The 20,200-nt window shown below is 43.6% G+C and overlaps 1 protein-coding gene across 1 annotated transcript in view; it reads left to right on the forward strand.

Annotated features, from left to right (window-relative positions):
- The window catches only part of slc9a9 (solute carrier family 9 member A9), a 323,375-nt gene that overhangs the window by 1,056 nt on the left and 302,119 nt on the right, over positions 1–20,200 (forward strand). Inside the window, exons 2-4 of the mRNA XM_033031006.1 lie at positions 3,857–3,897; positions 4,896–4,973; positions 8,833–8,909. Of these exons, the coding sequence (XP_032886897.1) occupies positions 3,857–3,897; positions 4,896–4,973; positions 8,833–8,909 (196 nt within the window). The remainder of the gene's footprint in view (positions 1–3,856; positions 3,898–4,895; positions 4,974–8,832; positions 8,910–20,200) is intronic.

Genomic DNA, 20,200 nt, shown 5'->3' on the forward strand with positions numbered 1-20,200 from the left:
ATCTCCTATTAACAGTGACTTACTGACTTATCGTGATACAGAAGGAGGCCATTAGGCCCATCTAGTCCATGTCGATCTCAGCCGAGCAAGTCCATCAGCCCCATTTCCTATGTCCATATTTTCCCTGCACCTTGCAACTTATTCACCTTCACATGCCCATCAATTCTCCTGTGAGAGCAAACCGGGATATCCAATAGAAACTGTACAGTCATGGGAAGATGGGCAAACTCCATGCAGATAGCACCAGAGGTTAGGGTAAAACACGGGTCCCTGGAGCAGTAATCAGCATTAATCGCTGTGCCACCTTGTCACCCTTAAAATTTCACTAAGTAACTGTGCTCATTAGATTGTAATTCAGCTGGAAATCCAGGGTGAGGGTTTGTACTCGGGTAATGGCGACACTTTGACTTACAGCTCCAATTAGCTATGCTCATATAGATTATATATAGGTTAATACTTATTTCCAAATAGTGCACAGGGGAATGCAATTTAAATATTACTGTAATTTATTCTGAACTTTGCTGACCCACAAGCGTCCCAAGGTAACGATGATTATGTTGCATATACTGTATTTGGAAGACAGGTAGTCTGCTAACGTTTCAAGATGCTGTACAGAGCTGATGAAAGTAGTTTTTATCATTAGTTCATCCATAAAGTGGACATTGGACTTTGTCTCTGGAACTGTTACACTCACCACAATGCTGAGAACTATATTCTGCACGCTGTATCTTTCCCTTTGCTCTACCTATTGTACTTGAGTTAGGCTTGATTGTATATATGTATAGTATTATTTGATTTGATTGAATAGCTTGCAAAACAATGTTTTGTACTGGACCTCAGTACACGTGGTAATAATAAACCTAAATCTAAATGCATATTTGTTTTAAGCAACTTGGTTCTACGCAGATAGAAATCACGCATCTGCATCAGCATCTCATGGTGCCGTACATATAAAAAGTCCACATTTAAAGCAAAAATGGGTAGCTTCACACTGTGCTGTCATAAGATAATAGGAATTAATTTGGTGGGAGAATGGTTGTCATGTTGTTTAGTTAACCAGCCATACCACGCAGCAGCAGAGTTGCTGCCTTACAGCGCCGGAGACCCAGACTCGGTTTCGATCCTAACTACGGGTGCAGTCGGTACAGAGTTTGTATGTTCATCCCCATGACCTGCATTGGGTTTTTTCCAGGAGCTATGGTTTCCTTCCATATTTCATAGACATACAGATTTGTAGGCTAATTGGCTTGGTAACATTGTAAATTGTCCCTAGTGTATGTAGGATAGTGTTAGTGTGCGGGATCGCTGGTCGTCGTGGACCAAAGGGCCTATTTCCGCGGTGTATCTCTAAATTAAACTAAACTAAACTAAATTTTCACTTGGTACTGAGGAACCTCCATGGATCATTTTCATCTTCTCCCGCCATGGTATTGAGTTTGCTATTGATGGGTGCTGTCTGGTCTTGCGATTTGGTTCATCTGATTTGAAGAATGGCTACATTTTACAACAGGTGTGCTTCACTGATAGGTGCTTTCCTAAGGGATCTACTTCCAAATTCTGCACCTCCCTCTGTCAAGAGCTTATTGTGAGGTTGGTCACACTTTGGCATAAGTGTTATCTTTAACATTAGCATCAAACTGGAGGTGCCTCATGCAGACAGGCATCAAGCAAGGCACAATGCCCTGACGCATTTTTCAATCATTCTCCTATATCTAACCTCCATAAAACATTTTGCAGGAGTGGAGCTAATCCACAGGATTAATGGAAAACTCCTCTCACTAAATCAATTAAATTCCAATCAATTCAAATCGACATCGGCGTTTGAGTTGTTAGGGCTAGCGGAATCAAGGGATATGGGGAGAAGGCAGGAACAGGGTACTGATTATGGATGATCACATTGAATGGCGGTGCTGCCTCGAAGGGCCAACTGGCCTACTCCTGCATCTATTGTCTATGTATCTATGAACCATACATGCTGGTTTATACTGAAGATAGACACAAAGTGCTGGAGTAATGCAGCGGGCAGGCAGCATCTCTAAAGAAAAAGTATTGGTGGCGTTTCGGTTTGGGCCCCTTCTTCACATTGAAAGTAGAGGGGGGGAAACTGGAGGTTAAAAAAAGGCCAGAACAAAGGAGGACCAGCAACAGATGACCAAGGAAGGGTAGGGCCCATAATGGCCCATTGTTGGCTGTGAAAGAGGGGATAACAAAGGGATACAAGGATGCGAACAGTGGAACAAGGGGAAATCAATGTTCATGCTACTGGGTTGTTCAAGCGATATATGAGGAGCTGTTCCTCCAATTTGCCTGTGGCCCCACTCAAACAGTGAAGGAGGCCCAGGACAGAAAGGGCAGAATGCAAATGGGAACGGGAGTTAAAATGTTTGGAGATGACTTAGGCCAAGGTGGACTGAGGATAGGTGTTCAGCAAAACGATTGCCCAGTCTGCGCTTGGTCTAGCTGATATAGAGGAGAGAGGAGGTATCTCCTATATAGCAAAACGATATCTTCCAGATCCACTGGTTGGATAAATGAGCCAGTGTTACTGTCCTGATACCTGCCACCAAGGTTATAATTACACTCAGTTGTTTCTGCACAACAGGCCATGCCATTCACATACCCAAGACAAGACTCTGAAACAGATACACTAAACCAAGCTCAGTACACAAGAGACTGCAGATGGAAAAATTTGGAAGAAAAAAGTAAACTGCGAGAAGAACTCAAGCGAGTCAAACAACATCTGCAGAGGTCTGCGTTTCGGGTGGAGACCTTGCAACTATTCCAGGCTCTGTTATGAGAAGGGAGCATCACATGGATAGACGTAATGATTCAAGATTGTACACAGAAATACAACATCCTTGTCGGCTCCAGGGAGTCCCTGGCCCGTGATTGCTCAAAGTCGTGCAGGGGCAGCTGAAGTTTGTTTCAGTGTGATGTGAGCCCAGAGGCTCGGTGTTAATGAAGAATGGAGAACACCACTTCACAAAACTATCCACCAGTTTACACTGAGCACATCTGTGATAAAATCTGCGGCACCCAGATTAGCCTCATCAGAGAACCCACAAAATGGGAGCAGAAGGAAGTCATCCCTGATCATGAGAGACTCTTATCTTTTCAGGTGTTGATGGCACAAAGTGGGTTGGGGGAGGGGGTCATATTTTTGGCATTGAAGATCAAAGCATTCCGAATCACTGACCAAAATTCAATGGTTTTATGGGATGCATGCATTGGAGAATCTGCAATGGAAGGATCAGGTTTTGGTGAGATAACACATGAGATTGACGTCCATGAGAGGTAGGATTAACATGGTACTACCTTGGGATGAGAAGGTTACAGTCTGTGATTGCATTGCCAAGTATGAGAGGATTTAGTGTGCTGTGGAATGAGAATCCAATGGCAGGGATGAACGGTTTAGGGTTTGGGACACGTGCATTAAGTGGAGAAAGTGTGTGTAAACAGAGATAAGTGTTGCACAGTATAAGTGAAGTAACAATGGTGAATGTACAATGCTGTGATAATAGCTTGCAATACGGGGGCTTTGAATACACTGAGGGGACTTTGCTGATGGCTTTTTAATGTGCACCATAATTTAATATAACAAGAATGCTGAGAAAATAGTTTTAGTCATTTGATGTCTCCTAATCAATGCAAAGGATATTAGGTGGCATAAATGTTGTTATCTTCCCATTATTATTTCCATCTCATTATGTCCTCTCCTCTAAATTGTACCTTATCAAAGAGGACTGAGTGCTGACATAATTTCCAGAATGTTTTCTGTAGCCAGCCTTGTATATTTGTGTGAGCCAAGGAATGAAATGGTTCTAATAGTAATCAGATTATTGCACAAATACAACAGAAAACAGCCACATGGTATCAATATGTTTCAGTGAGAAGCAAGTAAACCCAAACAGGGAGATCAAATACAACAGTAGCAGGAACCTCCACATTTAAATTTGCAAAAATATGAATTCTTATAAGATGTTACATTTTCAGAATTTCCTACATTCGCAGGAACAGCTGGGGTTGGAGATTGCAACCTCCACGTGGTCCGCCCTGTTTCAACGAATGCAATCAACCTGCAGTGCACAATCAAATAAGATCAAATAGACAAGTTTAGGCTGTGCATGCCACACGCAAGAAGAAGGAACAGCTAAGCAGTGGGTGGTTAACCTGTGGAATTCTTTGCCACAGAAGTCTGTGGAGGCAAAGTCAGTGGATATATTTAAGGCAAATAGATTCCTGATTAGTACAGATATCAGAGGTTATGGGGAGAAGGCAGAAGAATGGGGTTAGGAGGGAGAGATAGATCAGCCATGATTGAATGGCGGAGTAGACTTGATCAGCCGAATGGTCTAATTCTACTCCTATCATTTTTGATCTTATGATCTTAATGGAGAACAAATTGGCAGGCTAATTAAGCAGCAGGGATACTTTAACGCCTCTGATCAACTATTGAATGTTTATATGCAGTAGATTTCCATTAGTGCATCTTTGCAAAAATGTGAGGTTGAGTAATGCAATGTTATTGTGGGACCGACCAGAGTTTAATGTGAAATATTAGCACTCACCCATGTATGAATGAATTGTAGATTTACTGCAGTTGATGCAAGTCTTCTTAGAGCATATTCCTACACATATAATATTATTGTGGTTCCATTTATATTTTTCACATATTATGATCTTCCACGGTTACAGGATTCCTGCTGACTCAAAAGTTAATGGGGTGTAACTTCTATTAATTGGTTAATTGGTTGCTCTCAACACTGTGTAAATCACTTGACATGCATCCAAAATCTAATTTTCCACATGATATGTATTGCATAAGAATCTGAATTTTTTTGCACTGACAATGGGAGTTTGCAATGATGAATCTGACCTTGTCCCTTGTTTTTCAGGTTACGTTTGACTCAGAAATTTTCTTCAACGTCCTCTTGCCCCCAATAATATTTTACGCTGGGTACAGTCTGAAAAAGGTGAGAATTATATCCCCATCTTTCTAATGGGCCTGTCCCACTTACGCGACTTTTTTGGCGATTGCCGGCACCTGTCATAGGTCGTTGCAGGTCGCCGAAAATTTTCAACGTTAAAAATCCAGCGGCGACCAGAAAGATGTTACGACTCTTTGGGCGACTGAGGAGACTACTCACGGCCATACAGGTGACACCCTGGCGACATGTCGCGGGATGAAGCCTGTATGATCATGACATGTTGAAAATTTCCGGCGACCTGCAACAACCTATGACAGGTGCCGGCAGTCGCCGAAAAAGTCGTGTAAGTGGGCCCATTAAGGCCACGCATTCTTGGAATTAAAAGATTTCCTTAAGTAACTTGTGCAAGTTTACAAATTCATTTGGTGTTTATTTAAGTCAATGGATACAAAGACCATGTTTAACACCTCTGGAGAAATGTAATAGGTGATGTTTCGGGTCGAGACCCTTCTTCAGACTTGACTCGAAACGTCACTTATTCCTTTTCTCCAGAAATGCTGTCTGACCCACTAACTCCAGCTTTTTATGTCTATTTTCGGTTTAAACCAGCATCTGCATTTCCTTCCTACACGTTTAATGTTTAATACATGTTTAGTACATGTTTAATATATCTATTACTGACTGGTGCAACTGGTAAAGGCAGAAGGTATGAGGTCTCCTTTAGTTCCATTCTGCACTGGTTTGGCCTTTCACAGTTGGGGAGAAAATTGGATGTTAGCAGTTGGCCTGGTGCCCAAAACTGTGTAAGGATATCAGAGATTGGCATTCCAATCCTGCTTGCTGCCCAGTTCTCCTGCAGAAGCAGTGCTACACAATTCGATAACTTATCTAACCTTGCACATGAAGAACAGATACCAGGATGGGACATCACAGGTGTCCTTGCATTAAGGAAGTGTACCCTGATTGAAGCAGTAAATCGGTGTGTTCTTCAGTCCCTACCTAAATTGTGATTCTTGTAGAAGTAGTATTTACTGCAGTAACAACTATAAATGGCTTTGGGTTGTATCATCCAACCTGCTCCCACTTCCAGGGTTTCTGCCTTCTATCTCAGCCAGCCTTGAGGCTTATTATCTATCCACCCGATCCTAGACCCGATCCATCAGCAGATCTCATGAACCAAACTAAACCATTTCTCTCATGTTTGGTGGAATAGTTATAATGTACAAAGCAACATTCCCCTGCAAATAATAAAGAATAGTTCTGAAGGTTAAACACATGACTGTACCACATTAAAAACATATAAGCAGTGTTCATATGATTTAAGTTGCTGCTCCCCCCCCCCCCCCCCCTCCCTCCCCCCCCCCCCCCCCTCCCCCGCCCCAAGAACCAGGTTTGCCTACTGTCTTCTACAAAATAATAGAAATACCTATTACTTCTCTATAAGCGTTGTCTGTCTTGTGTGCAACGAATTGTGATTTCTTGTAATTCACTCTGCAATTTAGGTTGAGTCTTGAATATTTTTGCTTGTTGTCTCTTTGGCCTTCCCATTAATTTATCCTTTTCCATGGAATGGGAGATTGGATCCAGAGCTTGCAGCAGAAATTATGTGCCCGGAAACTGAACAAATTCAGAACTTGAAGTCAGCCGCTAATTCACCTCTGTCCTGAACTCCCCATGTCCCAGCAAAAGGTCTCCATTGCTGACAGAGACATTATAGGGGAAATGTGAAAGGGGAAGTCAAAGTTTTAGCCTATGTCCCTGTTCTGAATCAATAATCTTGGTATTATTCGTTGTCAGCATCATGTGTATACTGATGCTGCTGAGAATGAGACAGAAGGGACTGCGATTGCTGGAATCTGGACGAAAATACAAACTCTTGGGAACTCAACGGATTGAGCAGCATAGGTGGGGGTGAAAGGAATTGTTAACATTTTTGGCCCAAAACTCTCCATTAGTCCTGACTCAGGGTTGTGACCTGAAACATTAACAATTCCATTTCCGCCCCACAGATACGGCTCAACCTGCTGAGAATAACTTTGACTTCTGACCTGATATAGCGTGCAGATAATCCTCTTTATAATGTACCATGGGGGGGGGGGGGGGGGGGGGGGGGGGGTATCCGGCATTCCAGACTGTCCGCTGGAACCGAATAAGAGATTCGCTCCAACCACCTCGCAGTCACTGTGAATCAACGTTGTTTTTAAATACCAAGTTCTTTTTAACAACTAAAAATGTAGTTTTGTTACTGCAAGCTAAATATACTAAAGGCTGTTGGTTACATTGTTTAATGGGGTATCATCCCACAAGTGTAGATCAAAGCAATCACTTGTCATTCAACGGCAACCTGCAGTGTAGATCAAAGCAATCACTTGTCATTCAACGGCAACCTGCAGTGTATATCAGCCTGTGTTCTTAAAGAGGGAGTGATGTCTGATTACTGTGGGGACATACCACCCACCATAACCAAAATCTGTTGTAAAGAGGTTCATAGTAACAAGGGTAGACTGTACTGTTAGGGCGCACAGTGGCACAGCTAATAGAGCTGCTGTTTCATAGTGCCAAAGACCTGGGTTTAATCCTGACCTTGGGTGCTGTCTTTGTGAAGTTTGCACATTCTTCCTTAAGGAGCTAACCCACTTGGGTGACCTAATCTGCGAGTTTAGAAGATTGTCTTCGACCTTCAAACTCGCAGCATGGTCGACACGTGGTCCTAGGAGGTCCTATGAGGTCGCTGGAACTCTCCTTCATGCTCGAGGGAAGTTCCTGAATACTCACAGCCTCAGCTAGGTCGCGGAAACATTTTCAGCATGTTGAAAACATTTTCTGCGAGTAAAATTTGGTCAGCATGGTTCTTTTGGACTTGTAGTGCAGTGGAGTGGGGTCGCTATGTAGTTACAGGCAGTCGATCTCCCTCACTGGCCGGGCATTTTGATTGGCTCATTGGAGTTTTCAGGACCAAGGAAAACCTACCAATAGGTAAAATGCCCGCTAAACTTTATTATACTTCTAAAAAGCATCTCCACTCCTTCTCCCCCCCTTCCCCCCCCCCCTTCCCCCTTCCCTCCCCTTCCCTCCCCTTCCCTTCCTTCCCCTTCTCCCCCCCCTCTCTCCCTCCCCACGCTCTCTAAAGGACTTACCGTACTCTGTGGCAGCCGTTTATCTTCCTCTTCATTGCGCAGACAGTGCTCCCCCGCTTCCTGGCCCCCCCACCCCCCCCCCCCCACATTCGCTGTGTGTGTGTGCGTGTGTGTGTGTGTGTGTGTGTGTGTGTGTGTGTGCGTGTGCGTGTGCGTGCGTGCGTGTGTTCCAGCTCGCGGTTTCAAGGCGGACGGCCGATCTAGCTCGAGGCTTTCCCAGGCCAATGCCCTCGAGCTTGAAGATCTGCTCCGCTTTCATCCCACGTCTAAAGATGCATTAGTAAGTCAGTTAATTGGCTACTGTAAATTCACCTCTAAAGATGCATTAGTAAGTCAGTTAATTGGCTACTGTAAATTCACCTCTAGTAGTACTATCTGGGGAGAATTGATGTGAATGTAGTGTAGGTTGTATGGAACGAGCTGCCAGAGGAGATATATTTGAGGCAGGGACTATCACAATGTTTAAGAGTTAATTAAACAGGTACATGACTAGGACAGGCTTTAGAGGGATGTGGGCCAAATGCAGGCAAGTGGGACTAGTGTAGATGGGACATGTTGGTCAGTGTGGGCAAGTTGGGCCAAAGGGCCTGTTTCCACACCTTATGACTCTATGATTAACATCGGAAAATTGTTAATGGGTGGGTCAGTGGAACCTGGTGGATGGAAGGGCATGTTTTTATAATGTAATTTTGTATGGCTGTAATTCTGCAATATTTTGAAAGAATCTAAAACTGTTACCTGCTGTCTTTTCATTTTTTTTCCACCAGAGACAATTCTTCCGCAATTTGGGCACAATTCTCACGTACGCTTTTATCGGCACTGCCATCTCCTGCATCGCGATTGGGTGAGTACACTTTGAAGTCATAAGCCTAGGCTTCTCTGTCATTCCAACATTCCCAATGTTCATAGTTAATGACTGACAGATCATTACTGGTAACTTTATGGGTTGGAACAGGAGACCTTTTTTTGTTAGCTATTTTGTTATCAGGCAACTGAACCATCCTACCAATATCTAGAGAGCAGTCCTGAACTATTATCTCCCACATTGGAGATCCTCGGACTATCTTTGATCGGACTTTACTGTACTGGTTAGCACGCAACAAAAGCTTTTACCTATATATTTTTTTAAACTAAATATAAAAAAGCAACATCCTTAACCTCCAATCATCCGACGTTCTAACTGTTTTTTTAGTTTGCATGAAATTGGCCTTCTTTACTAACTTCCTTTCTCTCCTTGCTTTGAGATACGATACGATATAACGTTACGATATCAGATTCAGATTCAGATTCAACTTTAATTGTCAATGTCAGTGTACAGTACAGAGACAACGAAATGCAGTTAGCATCTCCCTGGAAGAGCGACATAGAATATAATTTCAATAAATAAAACTATTTACATGTATACAGACATAGTGTTTTTCCTGTGGGAGGAGTGTCCGGGGGGGGGGGGTGATTGGCAGTCACCGAGGTACAGTGTTGAGTAGTGTGACAGCCGCAGGGAAGAAGCTGTTCCTGGATCTGCTGGTCCGGCAACGGAGAGACCTGTAGCGCCTCCCGGATGGTAGGAGGGTAAACAGTCCATGGTTGGGGTGAGAGCAGTCCTTGGCGATGCTGAGCGCCCTCCGCAGACAACGCTTGCTTTGGACAGACTCAATGGAGGGGAGCGAGGAACCGGTGATGCGTTGGGCAATTTTCACCACCCTCTGCAGTGCTTTCCAGTTGGAGACAGAGCAGTTGCCATACCATACTGTGATACAGTTGGTAAGGATGCTCTCGATGGTGCAGCGGTAGAAGTTCACCAGGATCTGATGATACGATAGAACAATATCGATACGACAGATGCACCTGCCTCTGTTTATAATTGTCAAAGCATATGCAAATAAGTGTTTCTAGCTGCTAAATTTGTATTAGATAATTATAAGCAGTTGAATAAGGTGTGGGAATTAATAAGCTTTGGCTTCTTTTCGGACACATACGATTCATTTATTTATAAATATTGTTTATGACATTTTATAAATATTCTTGTTTTTTTTTTTTTTTTGTATGCTGTTTCATACTTGCTTTTTATTTTTTAGTCAGTTCGAAATAAAGGATTTATTATTATTATTATTAAAGCTTAACACAGAAGGAATCAGTCACAAACATGGAGGCTCTAATGATACTATTTTCCCCAGCAAGCGATTGAGAGTCCAATAAATTGTTTATTGTACAGTAAGCACTCATTATTACACCTCTTTATAACAAATTTCAGTTGCAGTAGATTGTCTCTTTAAGAACACTGGCTACAGGTTACACTATTGTGTAAGGCTATTGAAATTGACAAGATATCGAAAATTGAAAAGACATCAAAATTGACAAGCCATTAAAATTGACAGGCAATCAGTCCAATCGACACTTAATGAGCCTGTCCCATTTAAGGTCCTGTTCCACTTTCCCGAGTTATTCACAAATTCTCCAGTTATTCACGAATTCTCCCGAGTTTTCAAACTCGCAGAATGTTCGTAACGAGTCAGTAGGAGGCCGTAAGAGTCCGTGGATATATCGTAGCTGCTCGTTATGCCAGCTGTAGGTACTCGGTGCTATTTATTTACCCGTGGACATTTTTCATCAGGCCGAAAAAACGTCCCGACTTACCTGATGCCCCAAGTACCTACAGCTGGCATAACGAGCCGCTACGATATATCCACGGACTCCTACAGACTCATAACGAACATACTGCGAGTTTGAAAACTCGGGTGAATTTGTGAATAACTCGGGAAAGTGGGACAGGCCCTTAAGCGACTTTATAGGCGAGTGCAGGAGACTCTGCCCTATAATGAGGGTTCTCTGCATTAAGGGCCTGTCCCACGAGCATGCGACTGCATGCGGCAAGCGTGACCAAACCGGAAGCGGGGGTCGCGCGGAGGTCAAGTGAGTGACGTGAAGTTCGAGTGAAGTCCGTGCATGACGTCCGGCATCAAGACGCTGCGTATGCCCATCGAGGCGCTGCGTACGGCCTCAATGTGGCTGCGGGCCGGCAGGTCGTTGCCGCGCGGAATTTTTGAACACTGTCAGTTTTCCGGAGCCCCGCGCGATGTTGGGACCAGCTCCGCACAACTCCATACAGCTCCGGCGATCGAAATGGGACCGGCCCTGCGAGGCCGTACGGCTCAAGCGACCACGTTAGGTCGCACTTGCCGCATGCAGTCGCATGCTCATGGGACAGGCCCTTTAGACCCCCAGGGTAAGATATAAATTACAAATCAATTCCATGTACCACGTCTGTAATGGTGCCTCATCCTGCCTCTGCCTCAGCTCATCCATCGCTGCATCCCCACCTGCTTACTTCCACATTCAAATTTTCAAAGCTCCCCTAGCTGATTTCTCAAATTCCCATGAGTTTGACCTCATCCCTGCTGTCTGTGCTCCAGCAATCTGTGAATCTTGTGCATGAAGAAACTGCAGATGCTGGTTTATACTGAAGATAGACAGAAATTACTGGAGTACCTCAACGGGTCAGGCAGAATCTCTGGAGAAAAGGAATAGGTAACGTTTTGGGTTGAGACATCTGAAGAAGGGTCATGTTACCTAATCCTTTTCTCCAGAGATGCTGCCTGACCTGCTGAGTTACTCCAGCATTTTGTGTCTCTAAGCTGTGAAACCTGTTGAGCCATCATCCCCTGGTCTTTCAATAAACCGATATCTGGTCAGGTCACATTTTGGCCTCCAGAACACCACCTGTATTAATTCGTCGCCATTACCACTGACAAAGTCCCAAACGCTGCTCGTTAAATCTCACCTCTTTAACAAAGCTTCGGGCATCTGCTCCACCATGTGGCTAGGTGCCAAATATTTTGGTTAACATTCCTGTAATTTTTTATTGATATATGTTAATATTCTTACAATTCTTTTTTTTATGTGTTTCATAAGGTCATAAGTGATAGGAGCAGAGTAGACCATTCGGCCTATCAAGTCTACTCTGCAATTGAATCATGGCTGATCTATCTCTCCCTCCTAACCCCGTTATCCTGCCTTTTCCCCATAACCATTGACACCTGTACTATAAAATATTTTCATATTATTACAAAAAACTTCATAAATGCAAACAGTGATTACATGTGCAAACCATATTCTTTGAAGTCATGGCTCCACAATATCCTGCAATCAACTTTCAGTTCTGTTTGTATCTTGGTCATTTATTCCACTGAATTGTGTAGATGAGGGACTTCCTCACCATTCATGAGTGTGCCTTGATAAGTTAAGCCACCCGTTGGCATCCGAACCAAACAGTATTGGCTACAGCCTGTGAGGAAAATCAATTACCTTCTTGTTTGTCTGTCTCTCTGCATGGCCTGTCTCTGGATACAGGCCTGCCTATGCACCCTGTCCTCATTTTCATGCCTGTTTTCCCTCTGTCATCTGGTTATCACTGAGCCCAGCTGCAAGGTGCTTTACTGTTGAATTGGGACATAACTAGTTGTGGTGTGAAGGAGGATGGGGGGTTAAGTGTTAATGTGTACGTGACTGGGGGTGGATGGCGAAATGTGTTGCGACAGATTGTCTGCAGCTTTAACTAATTGTTTGGGAGATGAACCTTGGCCAATGGCGGGAGCATTGAATTTTTATTCAATTGACTATTAAACAAACAGAACAATTGATATCGTTCAAGTTCAAGTTCAAGTTTATTGTCATGGGAAGAGAGGCAGGTAAGAAATGAAAATCAGGGAAGGATTAAAGCAACGAGGTGCAGAAGCCATAACTAAAGATGACACAGTTGTTTTGTTTTAAGAGATTAAAGCAATGGTTGGACAAAAAGTGATAGGGAACAAAGTTTGTTCACACAGGTCTGATTATTCTAGTCATTTTGCAAATGTGTTCAAAATACTAATTTAAAAACATCTACAGTAATTTAGAAACAAGTATTGCAATTTGCAACACTTTTATTAGTTGCTTGCCTATTTTGATCATGACCACAAGATCTTGATGGGAAACTATAACAGAGCGTTATTGCAAGTTTTAACTGAAAGGGTGATGCAACAAGTATTCGAGGAAAAGAATGATGGTTCGGCATTTGTACTTTACTCTGAAAATACCCTGTAGATCAAAACAGCAGCTTATTTAATTCACCAGAATGAAATGATTGTTGCATTTAGTAAGGCTATTAATTTATTAGTTAGAAGACACAAGAGACCGCAGTGCTGGAATCCTGAGCACAAAACAGACAGCTGGAGGAACTCAGTCAGGCAGCAAATGTGGAGGGAACTGGACAGTCATCTGTTAATTTCCTTCCACTGATGCTGCCTGAACCACTGAGTTTTGCCGGCAGTTTCTCTTTACTCAATGTATTTGCTAGCACTGTTTCACCAGATTCTCTGAAGTCACGACTCCACAATTTCCTGTAATCAACATTCAATTCTGTTTGTACCTTGCCTCAATTATTCCACTGGATTGTGTAGACGAGGATCTTCCTCACCACTCATGAGTGTGCCTTGATAAGTTCAGTCAACCGAGGTTGCTTCGTCACCCGTTGGCATCCGAACCAAGCAGTATTGGCTACAGCCTGTGAGGAAAATCAATTACCTGCTTGTTTGTCTGTCTCTCTGCCTGGCCAGTCTCTAGATACAGGCCTGTCTCTGGATACAGGCCTGCCCGTGCACCCTGTCCTCATTTTCATGCCTGTTTGCCCTCTGTCATTTGGTTATCACTGAGCCCAGCTGCAAGGTGCTTTACTGTTGAATTGGGAGATAACTGGTTGTGGTGGTGAATAATAAACAAGGACTCGACACGTGATGGGACCTGTCCTTTTGTCTATTTGTGAGTAATGAAAGGCAGAATTTAGCTGTACACAACATGCTTTGCCCTGCTTGCCTTTCTATATTTTTTCAAGAGCTAATCATTGGAAAAATTCAGAATGTTCAGTTTTCAAAAGGAAAAGTCTCTGGTGATTAAAAATGATATTTTTTAAATTTGAAAATAATCTTGTTTTCTAATTTATGTTGCTGTCTTACACTGTGATGCACCTGCCTCTATTTGTTTTTTCCGACAGCTCAGACATTTTTATTATCAGATTGGAATTGTTGACCATATAAAGGGGGATAGGATAGAGGGAAATACGTGGGGGATTAAGGTTGATGAGATTCCACTGAGAGCTCGCATAGACTCGATGAACCAAATGGCCTGTGTCGTAAGAATATATGTAAATAACTTTGCTACCTGTGAAAATGCTACAGAAATCCTTTAGAAATCTTTCAATAGCTTCTTTGCTTTGCTAACCAATAATGATATTTTAACTATTTACTTCCCTGTCACCCTGTCTATCGTCTTCTTGAAGCTGGAAGTAAAGTTTCTGTTTTTCTACTAATGTGTTCCATTCCAAGTTTCTTCGTGTTAAGCGAGACAGAAACCTCTAAATGCTGAAAATCCAAAATTATAACAGAAAACACTGGAAATATTCAGCAAATTGAGCATCATCTATGGAGAGGGAAACAGTTAACTTTTCAAGTTGAGGGCCTTTCATTAGAATTCAGTTCTAATTGGTATATGTAGCATTCTTTGTTCATGTTCATAATACAACAGCTTTGGCCATTTACATGAGAAACTTACACATTTCTTATGTTCATGTTAGAGGAGCATAATTAGGCTATTCGGCCCATCGAGTCTATTCAGTCATGTAATGCAATACAATATAATACAATACAATAATATTTTATTAGCCAAATATGTTTTGCAACATTCAAAGAATTTAATTTGCCAAGTCAGTCATACAAATAAAAACCAACAGAACACACAAAATACATTTTAACATAAACATCCACCACAGTGACTCCTCCATATTCCTCACTGTGATGGAAGGCAAAAAAAAAGTTCAATCTCTTCCTTTCTTTGTTCTCCCGCAGTCGGGAACCTCGAGCCTCAAGTAATCATGGCGGATCTATGTTTCCCTTTCAACCCCATTCTCCTGCCATCTCTCCATAACCCCTGAAACCCTTACTAACCAAGAATCTGTCAATCTCCATCTTAAAAATATCCATTGACTTGGCCTCCACAGTCGTCTGTGGTAATGTATTCCACAGATTTGCCATAATAGATCATAATCATAATCATAATCATAAAGTAAAAGTATTACTTTATTTGCCAAGTATGTTTTGCAACAAATGAGGAATTTGATTTGCCATACAGTCATCATACCAATAAAGAGCAACAAGACACCCAAATATGTTTTTTAACATGAACATCCAACACAGCGACTCACCCACATTCCTCACCATGATGGAAGGCAAAAAAAAGTTCAATCTTCGTCCCTTCTTTGTTCTCCCGTGGTTGGGGCACTTGAACCTTCCGTTGATGAGACGATATTGGTTCCCGCGGCCGGCGGTCAGGCCCTCCGCATCGTGGCGATCTAGTCGAGACTGCGAGCTGCTCGATGGTGAAATCCGCAGGCCGCGGTTGGAGCGTCGATCCCAGGCAAGTGTCGCAGGTTCCGATGGTAAGTCCACGACCCCGTGGTGGGGTTCAAAGTCAGTCTCGAGCAAGGCTGCCACGTCCATGATGTTAGGCCACAAAGCGACGGGAGATATCCGGAAAACAATCACATCTCCGGCAAGGTAAGAGATTGAAAAAAGTTTCCACCAATCACCGACCCCCCTCCCCCACCACCCACATAGAACAAACCAGAGAACATTAACGCAGACTTTTAAAACACACTAAAAATAACAAAAAAGCCGAAAAGACAGACAGACCGTTGGCGAGGCTGCCATCGCTGATGATGCCACCCTCTGACTAAAGAAATTCCTCCTCATCTCCTTTCTAAAGGTGCATCCTTTTATTCTGAGGCTATGACCTCTGTTCCTAGACTCGCTTTTATTGTATTTTTATTAAAGCACAAAGTGCTGGAGTAACTCAGCGGGTCAGGCAGAGTCTGTGGGATGAATGGATAGGTAACATTTTGAGTCGGGCCACCTTCTTAAGACTCCTGATCTACTGAACCACTGCTTGACCCAATGAGTCACTCCTACACTTTGCATGTTGCACGAGATTGCAGCATTTGTGGTTTCCTGTGTGTCCCATGTTTTTAATGCCGCTTTGTATTATGTTGTCGTTATCTCGCTGTCAACTTATCTGTCCTTTTTGGGTTTAACTCCAAATTTTGATAATAGAAACATAGAAAATAGGTGCATAGAGTAGGCCATTCGGCCCTTTGAGCCTGCACCGCCATTCAATATGATCATGGCTGATCATCCAACTCAGTATCATGTACCTGCCTTCTCTCCATACCCCCTGATCCCTTTAGCCACAAGGGCCACATCTAACTCCTTTTTAAATATAGCCAGTGCAATCATGAATAACTCCTCCTTCCTCCAGTCTCACTCATCTTAATCCCACATTTTGCTTTCTCTCCTCCAGCCAAATTTTTATCCAGTCAGTAGTTATTCCCTAATCTTGGCCATGAGTGTATTTTCCTAAACCTTTGACGAGGATAAAATACCAACCACATTGTTCTTTACACCTTTTCCCATTTCCTCTTCAAAGAATCTCAACGATTTACTAAGCAATGACTTGGCCTTTCAGAATGCACGCATCTTTTTATTTACAATCTTTAGTAATTCTGCAGCCCCTGTGTACCAATGCAAGTATCATTCCAATCACAACTGCACTGCCTGAGGGTGTGTTGGTGGAGACTCGCACAATAGTTAAAAAGTACCTAGACGAGCACTTGACTCAATAGCGTAGAAGGTCACAGACCAATTGCTGGTAAATGAGATTAGTATCGACGGGCATTTAATAGTCTTGGGGCCGAAAGGGCCTCTTTCTGTGCTCTGAGACTCTACAATTAAGATTAAACTGACGGGTCAGTAATTTCCAGGTTTTGTTCCAATTCCCCTTTTATTTGCAAGAATGACAATAAATTAAAGATTGAAAGGAGGAGGAAGAAGCAAAGACTTACTTATGTCTTGAATGTACAACTGCAGGCTGGCAAGAGACTATTTTGTATTGTATTGTATTCAAATTTATTGTCATTGTCTCAATTAGAGACAACGAAATGAATTTTCCTTACAGGCAGTATCATAAAAATAAATAAATAATAAATAATAAAACATATTAAAAATAAAATTGAATTAAAAAAAGAAAAGCACAAACACAGAAAGTCCACGACACAACATAACACAGTGGCACCAAGGTGAGGAAGGCACCATAGTCCAGCCAGCCTCCCCTCCGATCTTCCCAGATATTCATCCGTGGTCTGGGCCTTCCGAGCACCCGCAGTCGCCGCACCCGGCGGCCTGATGTTCAGGCCCTCACGCCGGGCTGGTGGAACGCCGACGCCGATCCCCGACGGTGAACATCCTCCTCCTCAGCGGCCCGGACCTTCTGATCAACCGCTTCCCGCAGCCGGAGTCCGCAGCTCCCGAGTCCGCAGGCCGAGCCGGGCGGAGTCGCAGGACCCCGCGTTGTTGATCAGCGCCGCCCGCGTTGGGAGCTCGGCAAACCGCAGTTCCATGATGACGGTGCAGCAGGTCCAGCACTCCGGGCTCCAGACGACGATCCCCGGTAAGGCATCGCCAGCCCCGCGATGTTACAGCGCTGTCCCGCCGCTGCTGGAGCTCTGGTCGATCCCGGCAGGAAAGGCCGCGCCAATCCAGTAGGTAGGCCGCTGGGGGGGTGAGGACGCGACTCGAATAATAGTCGCGTCCTCTCCAGGAAGCGGCCGAAGGACGGTATCCCCCTTACCGTGCCCTCTTCCCCCACATAAAGACATTTAAAAAAAACATAAAAAACACACTTTAACATAAGCTTGCAAGACCACGCAGTGTGTCTTCCAGTGTGGCTGGAATTTAACCAGTTGATAGATACAAAATGCTGGAGTAACTCAGTCTGTCTGATGAAGGGTCTCGACTCGAAACGTTACCTATTCCTTTTCTCCAGAGATGCTGCCTAACCCGCTGAGTTACTCCAGCATTTTGTGTCTGTCTCCAGAAATGCTGCCTGACCCGCTGAGTTACTCCAGTATTTTGTGAATATCTTCGGTAAACCAGCATCTGCAGTTCTTTCTTACACATTTAACCAGTTGAGGTTGTTTTATCCTAATTTATGCAGTCTTGTATTCTTCCCCAGTTCCTTTTCGCCTCTGTTCGTTTTCCCTTTCTACCACCTACTCCATTTGCCCAACAGCCACATTAGTTCTCTTCCACGCCTACTGCTCACCTCTCCCCTCCCTCTGTTGCTTGCATCTGCCAACACCCGTCATTCCATTCCAATCTTTATCCTCATTTCCTATCGGATTCCAGAAATTACAGCTTATGCTTCACCACTGATCACCTGTAAGCCTCGGTTTCTTTAACCACCCTTCCCTCACCCACCTGACTCTTATCTGATAATCAAATCCACCTCACCTGTTGAGCGAGGTGTAGGGTGGAGAAAGGGATGGATGGAGGGGTGGGGGATAGGTGGAGAGAGAGAGAGAGGGAGGGAGAGAGGGAGACTCACAGCTGTTCAGGCACTTTGCCCCATTATCCACACCGACCAAGTTTGGATATTGTACTAGTCCCAGACCTCCCCCCCCCCCCACCCCCCCTCTTTATGGTCAAGAAGGTATCTTGCCCCATCACGCCCAATGGGGTCTTGCCCCACCTCTCTCCCCCACCTCTTTATACTGGCTCATTCTCCTCGACTCTTTCAGTCCAGATGAAGGGTCTTGACCCAAATTGTCGATTATCTATTCACCACGACAGATGCTGCCTGACCCATTGAATTCCTTCAACACCTCGCCTTTTTTAGCGATTTAAATAATTGAGGTCCTTCGTCGTTATTTCCTCTCTTCCAGTTAGCTGGACCACACTTCTCAAATTGCAAAACTGTGCAGCTGCTGATTCTGCAAAGTGGTTTGTGGATTTCGGCTTGCTTAATGTAAATGCCATTGAGGCAGGTACAGTTAAAACTCATTTGTTCTGATACTGGGAAGACAAAAATGCTGGAGAAACTCGGCGGGTGAGGCAGAATCTATGGAGCGAGGGAAATAGGCGACGTTTCGGGTCGAGACACATCTGCAGTTCCTTCTTAAACATTTGTTCTGATACAAGCACAGGAAAGGTTTAGAAGGATCTGGGTGAAAAGCAGGCAGGTGGTTCTAGCTTAGATGGACACTTGGTCGGCTCTTTGGGCCGAAGAGCCTGTGTCCATGCTATGTGTGTCTATATATGTATTCCTGAACAAATGGGTTGGAGAAGATTCACCTGCTTCCCAATTTCCCTATGTTATTCCACCATCTGTGAGGCACAAGAGCATGATGGAATACTCTTCCACTTTCTTTCAATAGCTCTCAGGAAACGAGGCTAAAAAGCTTGACACCATCCATGAAATTGTCTCATAGCTACTTACCTCCATTTTAGACAGCATCCTGGTGAATTTCTTCTGCACCTTCCACATTTCTTCCACATCCAACTGTAGCAAAGTTACCAGCTAGTTGACATTTATAGTCTGTCTGTCTGTCACTGGCACATCAGGGCTGCAGTCAGGATGCTCTACAACATCTCACCAATGTTTCCGCTACAGCATGTGTAGGAAAGAACTGCAGATGCTGGTTTAAATCGAAATGCTGGAGTAACTCAGCGGGACAGGCAGCATCTCCGGTGAGAAGGAATGGATGACATTTTGGGTCGAGACTCTTCTTCAGACTGATGTCTCTCAATCTCCTCCACCTGGAAGGGCAAGAGCTTTTTCCTTTCCAAGTTCCCCACCAAAGCAAGCGCATAGATTCATAGAATTTGATAACATAGAAACAGACCTTTTAAGCCAAATAGTTCACACGAGCATTGATGCCTACTTTGCAACATTAGGACTGTATGCCTTTGCAGCTTTCCTATTCAATTACATCCAAACACATTTTAAACATTGTACTTGTATCAACCTCTATTACCTCATGTTACAATTCTGTAGCCATTACCCTCTGTGTGAAGAACATATCCCTCAGATCGCCTTTAAATATATCCCTACCTTAAACATGGACTCTCTAGTCATATGCTTGGAAAAATAACTGACTATCTATCCTAATTATGCCCCTCATCATTTTATAAACCTCTGTAAGGTCAACCCTCAACCACATATTTTCCAGTGAGAATAAACTCAGCTGATCCATTCTCTCATTATAACTATTATCCT

This window comes from Amblyraja radiata, chromosome 13 (assembly GCF_010909765.2).
Source record: "Amblyraja radiata isolate CabotCenter1 chromosome 13, sAmbRad1.1.pri, whole genome shotgun sequence".
NCBI classification, from domain to species: domain Eukaryota; kingdom Metazoa; phylum Chordata; class Chondrichthyes; order Rajiformes; family Rajidae; genus Amblyraja; species Amblyraja radiata.